This window comes from Polyodon spathula, chromosome 8, assembly GCF_017654505.1.
Source record: "Polyodon spathula isolate WHYD16114869_AA chromosome 8, ASM1765450v1, whole genome shotgun sequence".
Lineage (NCBI taxonomy): Eukaryota > Metazoa > Chordata > Actinopteri > Acipenseriformes > Polyodontidae > Polyodon > Polyodon spathula.
Window position 1 is genome coordinate 9,604,316 of NC_054541.1, and position 8,914 is coordinate 9,613,229.

Sequence of the window (8,914 nt, forward strand, 5' to 3'; positions counted from 1 at the left end):
CTAGTTAACTTGTCTAACTAGGAGGCTGCCAGCAGAGAAATAAAAAAAAATTCAGCTTTAGCCCTTTTGTAGTTTTCAAACAGTCATCCAATACATAACTCCATAAATGTTGATATTGCTGAGAAAGAGAGGTCGCATGGCACTGGATGCTTCCTGTATAATGTTTATTAAACTGTACGTAGAGGAGATGAAGAGCCACGGGACTGGACTGAACAGCCAAGGAGGAGTACCCCCCCTGGCGCAGGCTGGGTAATGTTGCTTCGCTTATTTCACTATACTTGGATGTTAAGGTATTTTTTTTTTCTTCTTGTAGGTGGAGTGCAATTCCCGACTAAACCCAACAAAAACAACTCTACTGAAGGTAAGGTCTTCTATATTAATGCAATAGCTTAACCTTTTTCTAAAGCAAAGTCCTGCAAGCACAACTGTTTCTTTTCACAACTGTCAACACCTGCTTAGCCTAAGTACTGCCTGTGTATGGAAAAGCCTGAAGTTCCTTATCTTAATGACAATTAGTACATTGCAATTGCTGATTTGCAGAGTTTGACATGTGTCAGAGGGATGGAAATAGGACTCCTATTGCATAACAGTTTCTCCCATTCCAGGTTTTACTAGGAGCTTGATTAGCCCCATTTTACAGGTAACAAGCTCAGATGTGTCTTAAATGCACAGTAAAACCAGGAATGTATCACACTGCTATGTAATGGAGGTCTTGCTTCCATACCTGAGAATGGCTGTGTGGTGCATTATGTTAATGCATGACTGGTCTGTTATGAACAGGGTGCTCCCTCCCTGCATGGTTTTCTGGTACTTGCTTTAACTACAGTATATTGCATAGGATCACACAGTAGTTTAATGAAGTTGCGTTGGTTAATTCCCTTTGCAATCCTGATGAAAACATTCCTGTGTTGATGTTGCTTTACAGATGGCAGACTGTGGTGGGTTACCTCAGGTTGTCCAGGTCAGTACTATTATAAAACTAAACCGATGTATGATGAGTGATAGATGAGTGTGATGTTTATCTAGCGAAGAGCACTGATGGAGCAGCAATGTGAAGAGGGATTTGTAGATGGGTGCTCTTTGAATACAGATCATGTAGAGAAGGGCTCTTCAGACAGCTCCCATTTAAATATAGCTTTAGCATGTGGAATCATGAGATGGACCTGTGTTGAACCTATCTTGCTATGTTCTGTGGCTTATGTTCCTTCTTTTGGGACTTTGATTTTTAAATAGAAAGCGTTTAGCTTGTGCCTTCATTACCATGTAATTACATTGATAAAGGTATTGGCAGAAACGGACAGTCTAAAGCAATGGTCTTATGCAGTTGACAGCTACATAATGACATTGTATATTACCATACTTGTAACGAGTTTTAATTTTAGAAAAGAAAACAAAAGTTTTAATAAAACATGTGTTTATTTACAGCCCGGAAAGTTGGCAGAAGCTTTCAAGTACTTTGTGCAGGGAATGGGCTACAGTAAGTAGCGTTTTTCACCTTGATTTGAGATTTTTCTAAATGTCAAACGTGATGTGCATTTCGTGTTCTTGTTTTTTGGTCAAATGAATGTATGCTGTCTGTATGTACTGTAGTGTAGCTCTCTCAGTGAGTCTCGTCTCCAGGAGGTTTCACGTCTGCGTTTCTTTGATCTGAACTGTTGTCAGCGTCTGGATTCTAACAAGGCCAGCAGGAACTGGATTAACATGCCAGGGCTGAGTGTGCGTTGATCCTGCAACCTCATGTTTCACAGATGTTGCTGTTAATGGGAACGAAATGTAAATCGCAACAGAGATGCTCAATACAAAACTCTGAATCATAGTTCACCTCTCCAACCATTTTGCAAGCCTTCTGGCAACTCCTTTTTTATATTAAGTTTCTCTGGGTTACTCCTCCCTGGTGTGTGTTTGCACACCTATTCAATGGGCACTGGGCAGAAAACAGTTAATGTCTTCAGGTTCAATTCAAACTGCTCTCCCAGTGTTTTATAAAAGCAAGAACTGGCTTCCTCTTTAAACTTTGTGTTGGTCATTTTCTGTTTTGTGAACAGACCACAAGGCAAATGCATATTTATTACCTGGTAGACCCTCAAAGATCAGAATCGGTTTACTACACAAGAGCAAAATAATAATGATAATGAAAATGAAGCTACTAATAACGTTGGTATTGTTACTGTCATTATTATTCACTCTTTGGAATCATACTTTTCTTTCTTGGTGTGGGGAGGGAGTGCTTTTCTTAAGTTGCAAGGACTACATACACGAATGAAAACTAATTCTATTAATGTTTTTTTTGCAGTGTTACATAACCACAGTTGTAAGTAATCCTTTCCCATCCAAAGAGTGAGGTTTGTAGCATGACCTGCACCATAGCCATGCAACAGAGTACTGGTTTTGAGGAACTTTCTTTGGGGCATGTGGTTTTTATTCTCTGGGTGTTTTTTAAACTACCCTTTCTAAGTCTTTGATTGACTGGACTGCTCGAACGGGGGGAGGATAATGTATCCCTGATCAATTCAAGCGGTTGAGGTTGTATTGTATTTTACCTGCTGTTTTAAGGAGTTTTTACCTTTTATAAGTGGAGGTAGAAAGTTCTTAATATCGTATATATGTGTTAGAAGTAGTGTTTCATATTTAAACTTAAATAATAAATAATTCCTCACAATCAGACATTCAACACAGAGGGAAATAAGACCCCTATTGCATAGCAGTTTCACCCATTCCAGGTTTTAATATGTGCTTGATTAGACCCAGTGTATGGGTAACAAGCTCAGGTGTGTCTTATTGAGTAAAACCTGGAATGGCTCAAACTGCCATTCAATAGAAGTCTTAATTCCACCCCTGTCCAATTGCATCAACTTCCAGGGTTTTGGTAGCCACAGAAATTCAGAACACAACTTAGGTGTACCTTGTAGTGTGAACCAGCGTCTTTAATAAGAGACCTTGGGACATGTTGTTCTTTTGACTGATCGCGGCACTACATTTATTCCAGTGTATGTAATACCACGTTGGTCCAACAACAGCCTAGAAGTGACATTTTAGGTGCTTCTGTTATACCTAGAATATTTCATTTCTGGTATTGTCCTCCAGAATACTGTTTCTAATTAAATCACTCATTTAAATTGTATATTTAGTTCACTTATTTTGCAGTTTTCAAATTAAAAGGATTTGAAAGCAATGGGGGCAAACAGGATAGTTTTAAAACTTGGGAAGAACCTATTTGCGTCTTGAGTCTTCCTGATGTCGGTTGCATGGTTTTTGTGATCCAGGTTCAAACAGGATATGTGGCCCGTAAAGGGCCTCCTTTGGTAAATTGGTAAAGTTGGTCAGTTCCAATTCCATTGTTTGCTGAAATTACAATGTTGATGATATTTTAAGCAATTACAGTTACAATTATGCTGCATTAATTACAATTATAATAAAAGGTAAACAACTTTGCTCATTGACACGTTTATTGTATTTATTCTAAATAACCAAGCAGTAATCACAGCTACAAATACAGAAACATACTAGAGAACTTTATTTTTATCAATCAGTAAAAGTATACTGGTATCAAATAGATGTGTAATTGAACTGTAATTGATCAGTTATATGGTACAATTACGCAGGAGTGCCAAGGTTCAATTACAGTTACATTGTATTTGCAATTAATTACAAGTGACACCATTGTATTTGATTCCAGGTCTATTTGGTAATCATGTTGGCTCTTAGGGCCGGTGCTAGATGGTTACTAAGCAGCAATCAGGATGTTCCTATAGCAGGCTGGAATTAGAGGTTCCTTTTAAGAGGAGCAACAGAAAGGAGCCCTCACCTTCAACCTCTTCTTGAACCCAGAGCATCTTAATGACTCATCCGACTGACGCCAGGAAGCACAAGCAGTCGGCTCTTTCCCTGGCCTGAAATCGCTTGATGTTGCTTTCAAATATTTTATTTATTTTCAAAATTCTGGTTGGAACAAAGGTGCCTAAAGCTGGTTCAGGTTTTAGTTTCACTGAAAAAAGACATAGTGTACCCCGAGGGATTGCCTCTGGTTATCTCTAAACGAGAAGGCTGCAAGTGCTGTAGTTGATGTGCACTAATGAAAAGCTAAGCTGATTTTAACACCAGTTGTGGTCATGGTTGAAATCAAAACCTGGATTGTTAGGAGGTTCCCAAGGACTGGAGTTGAGTACAGTCCTATATGCCAGCTTTTCACAAATCCCACCCAGGCTGTTGGTTGTTCCAGTGCATGGTTTTTATATATCATTTATTGTATTATTCCTGAAGTAGTCTGGTTAACTCATCTGGGGTTATCTCCCTTTAAGCAACAGACATGACAGAAGACCTTACACTACTGAAACTTTGATTTAATGCTGAACAGTAATGCCCCTCTCGGATAGGCCTTGTGGGAGGCTGCTATAGAAAACCCAGACTAAGGTCTTGTGACACCCAGCCCCTTCCCTCACCCACCAGTGACTTTAAACCTCATGTAGTCCCCGGTACTCTCCCACAGTGTGTGGGTCTTGGTAAATAGTATGGTTCACAGCTGCATTGTTCTTCTCGCTTACAGCACTGATTGAATTGCATCTTTTTTATTCGTAAATAAAGATCCTTCTAAAAGTAGATGTTGTGTAGGCAAGCCAGGCTACAGCATTCGCACAGCATGTTACATTAAGGGCTGCTTTTGTTATTTAAACCTAAGCCTTCCTGGGTGAAACTTAAGCACACCCAATGCTGAGTCAGGATGAAACCTGTAAAAGGATAACATCTAAATTGTTACTGGGTTATAACATGAGGTCGAGTACATTGTGAAGAATCCAGTTTGAACACTGCAGCTCTGCACCATGAACCAAGTCTGCTTTTTAAAGATGTCAGTTGAAAGCATGTCTTCTTGCATCATTTGACAAAGCAAATGCAAGCACCTTCCGTTCTGTTGGGTGACTTTCCCACCTGCCTGTTTCGTGTGTGTGTGTGTGGAGGGTGGGCAGATAAACTGTTTTAATGCGTATGAAGATTGACTGAGTGAAGTGAGCTCTGAAGAGTATTTTATTCCAGTTTCTGAGTGAATGGTCCTCTGACAGGGGTTCATCTTGACTTCGCAGGAAGTGAGTCAGCCATCAAAAAGATGTGATGTAACAGAAATTCCATCAGAGCCAGTGGCACCCTGTCCGTGTTACAAGTGTAAATGCTGCGCTCCCTTATTGTAACGCAGTCGCTGGGTCCCATTGAGACGCCTCGACATGCTTTGTCATGGTAGTGAGTGTGAAAATGGGAGCCATGACCATACCGCATTATAACTGGCTGCGCATTCTAATGCAGGGAATGTAATTGTCTTCATCAAATTCAAATTCAATGTGAATATTGTCCAGTTATAACAGCAGCTATTAGCAGGCTTGTTGCAGACCTGTGGCACGCCACACATTCATGTAGTGTGTGGGTTAGAGGGAGGGTTAAGGCTTTTTCAGCTGCTTTGACTCTACCTGTCTCCAGGTAACAGGAGGAAATCGTGTCTCCTTTTTTTCTATTTAAATTACATTTATGTATCTGCAAAACCCCTGTGTGTGTGTGTGCCGGTGTGATGGCTGTATCTGCCAGCAGGTTGACTCAGTGCTCAATGAAGAGAAAGGGTTACGAAATGCAGTCTCAAAAACAAACGCAGGGTGAACCAGCACTGGGATCTCGAAAGAGGAACACCACAGAGAGTTGATTTTTTTTATTATCACGCTCTAGAGTGAGGTGCAATAGTCTTGTTTGCAAGAAAGCACATACAGTCACGCTGCCCTGCAGTACAAAATACAAAACATACATACAGCCAGGGAATATTAAACAAAATCTAGAAAATTAGCATACCTTCAAAACCTGAAGCAAGCAACACAAAGTGCTTCTAAGTTTTTGTTTGATGTGCAGTCATTATGTTTCCAGTAAAAGATTCCAATCACAAGGGTCTAAATGCAAGTGTACATAACACGGTGCAAAACACTTTGGTCAAATTCGATCTCCGCTCCTAGCTTTGAGTAGATTCTTGAGATGAATAAAGATGGTTGTTTGCACATTTCAAAAGAAACTGACTCGTCAGATCTCCAGGCTTGACGGAGAAAGCCCTGCTGCCTTCTGCCGTGCTCTGTAACACCTCAACTGCATCACAATCCGGGGGTGAATACATTTCATTAGCTTCGGTACCATTTTCACTGCGTTCCTGATCACTGTGGAGCATGAGCTCAGATTAATCTTCCTTGAGCCATGGGCATTAAACCAGTAGCCAAACCTGAGCGCTTGGGTGAGGAAGAGGAAACGCCAGCGAAAGGTTTGAATATAGCACAGGAAAAGAGGCTCAAGGGTTGTGATGCCGTGTGAAGGCTCGTCTAATAATGTGAATCAATAATCTGAATTTGTTCCCATGTCCTTCCTTTATTTCTTCCTTCCCCATCTCAATGCCAACAGTCCCTTACGTTCAGCTCAGCCACTTGAACAGCGAATCAGGTACCAAGAACTCGTGCCTTCAGCACTGCTGCACCAATTCCTCAGTGCTACCACCTTTTCAACAAGCGCTATTTTCTTTCAACCTTTTATGCCAGTGCTAGTTATCTTTTTATAATTTCCATTCTTGTTTTTTGTTTGTTTGTTCCTTGTTTGTTCCTCAGCATGATCTGTGTTTTATTTTATTTTTTAGAAATGTGTGAAACTGTGATGTAGAGATTGCACTTATTTCTTCTGGTTTATACATGTTCATTTCTGTCTGGTTGCATGGTGTATTGTACATACCAGTGTTTTTTGTTATATTTTTGGTTTTAAAACAAAAAATATCCTTAAAGATTCTTCTGAGAGAATAAGTCCTAAATTGATGTCAGGCTACCGGAGGGCATGGGAGGCAGGGGGTCATATTGCTGGTGAGATTAAGTTGGATCCCAGTTCTGTTTACTGTACAGTCGAGTCTGTAATTTATATTTAAATGCTTTCTGCATACTTACCTTTTGTCCAATAACCGTGTGTGCAGAACTGATGTGCGCTGAAGGTGTAGGTTGCAGTCTGTACTACCGCCTTTGCACTTGTGCGGTCCAGTTACATCTCTGCAAGCAAGCTGGACTGATCAAAACCGTGAGTGCGTTAGTTACTGATCTGTACAGTGTGGCGAAGCTGTTGGATCCAATTTATCTCTACAGGGTGGATCAAAAACAAGTCAGGAACCTGAATTGGGCAATTTTGATCCTCCTTAAATTCGAGCACCTCCTTTCAAGTCTCTAACGCAGCTGTTTCTCTCTCCTCTGTCCTCCGCAGTGCCCACCGTGAGCATGACACGTCTGAACCGATCACGCACCCACTCCTTGTCGAGCGTGGGCTCAGGGGAGGGGACTCGCAGGAGCTCACACACCAACAGCCAGCTGGAGGGGGCGGCTGCAGCAGTCAACAACAGTGGCCAGGCCCGGACCATGGAGGTGTCCTGTTAAAGACAGAGCCCTCTACTGCCGGCCAGCTCTCCACCCCTGTCCCATCTTCCCTTCTGCAACCGTTATAAATATATATTACAGAATATAAAGGTTCCAATACAAGAGCTTACAACCCTCCACAATGTACAGCTTCCTGTTTTCTTGTAACGTATGCATGCTTCCCCAACATACCTTTTTTTTTTTTTTTTTTTTATGTTGGTTTTTTTTCTGTGTTTTGACTTTTATTTCTGCAAGGAAACGAGTAAGTGGGTTTGTGTGAATTATCAGAATGAGATTCCTGTGAGCTACAATGATTTAATTTCTGAATTTACACATTTACAAAAAAAAACCTTTTATCTTTTTCACTACCTTCAGTCAAAATAGACTCACATGCACTGTTTTTTTGTTGTGATTTTGTGACTTAAATAATTGCTAACTTCAATTGCAAAAATAGTGTGAAAATGGTCTTCTAGTACTGTATATTTTTACGCAGCATTTAGTACATTGATGTAAGAAAGCAAATTGCTGGGATTGTAGGTATAAACAGATTCTTGTAGCTGTCTTGGTTTATGTTTTGTGAGTTTGTGTTTCAGTCGTTGCACCTTTGTGAATCGGACAACAGTTTTTCTTTCTGTGTTTGCCGCCTGTATTGTGCTGTTACTGTGGGTGTGATGAACAGGAAACACCTTGGAAACTGCTTATTAAAGTGTGTATTAACCATGTATTCATGGGAGAATCCTTTAGCCAACAAAGGAACCGTAGGGCATTAACAGTGGAGAGATGGGCTGGGAACTGGGGCTTGAATTGGACAGCCAATCAAACAAGGGAGATCAGCATTTGAGCTGTCAACACAGACTGCACTGATTGTAGTAGGGAGCTGTACACTGACTGTGTAGGCATGCCATATAGTAACTATATTTATCTATCAAAATCTAAGGCGCTCCTAGTTTTGAGGTGCTTTCGCATTAAAATACAGTACCTGTTGGTGATGTACCTTTTGAAGCTCTGCATTACATTGCTGTGGTTCATTTTAAAGCAGTTGCTGCTTATCCTGTATTACCTGTCATACATATTTGCCTTTGACTAGTGTAAGTTTGCTTTCCATTTCAGTGGGGACACCAGACTAGACCAAGCAGATCTGAGTTCTGTATTCAGATTCGCTCGATACGGTCCAAGCACTGTGAATTCATTCTGGTTTATAGATTACACGAGCTGTGGTTTTAATCTGACTGTGTACATGGCATGTTTTTATAGTGTTTTGCTCCACTGTATTCTGTCTTCGTTATTTGAAAAGACTAAATCACGGGAAGGCATGCCTTGATTTAGTCTTTTCAAATAATGAAGATAGAATAACTAAAACAGAGGTCAGAGAACCACTAGCAAACTCAGACCACAACATGGTCTCATTTGAAGTGCTTTTTAAAACCCCAAAAGTAATGACTAAAGCTAAGGTTTACAATTTTAGAAAGGCAAACTATGAAGGTATGAAACAGAGACTAACAGAACTAGATTGGAGT

At 40.5% G+C, this 8,914-nt stretch overlaps 1 protein-coding gene across 6 annotated transcripts in view; it reads left to right on the plus strand.

Moving 5' to 3' along the window:
• Positions 1-8,119, plus strand: part of LOC121319337 (protein NDRG3-like) — a 41,545-nt gene extending 33,426 nt beyond the window's left edge. For 2 of the 6 annotated variants that reach the window (XM_041256663.1, XM_041256667.1), the window contains 6 exons: positions 314-361; positions 926-961; positions 1,426-1,477; positions 2,294-2,311; positions 6,415-6,453; positions 7,249-8,119. In XM_041256663.1, the coding sequence (XP_041112597.1) occupies positions 314-361; positions 926-961; positions 1,426-1,477; positions 2,294-2,311; positions 6,415-6,453; positions 7,249-7,418 (363 nt within the window). In that variant the 3' untranslated portion in view covers positions 7,419-8,119. The remainder of the gene's footprint in view (positions 1-313; positions 362-925; positions 962-1,425; positions 1,478-2,293; positions 2,312-6,414; positions 6,454-7,248) is intronic. The other 4 variants (XM_041256664.1, XM_041256669.1, XM_041256666.1 and 1 more) reach the window with 3 other exon arrangements.
• Positions 8,120-8,914: the final 795 nt, after the last annotated feature.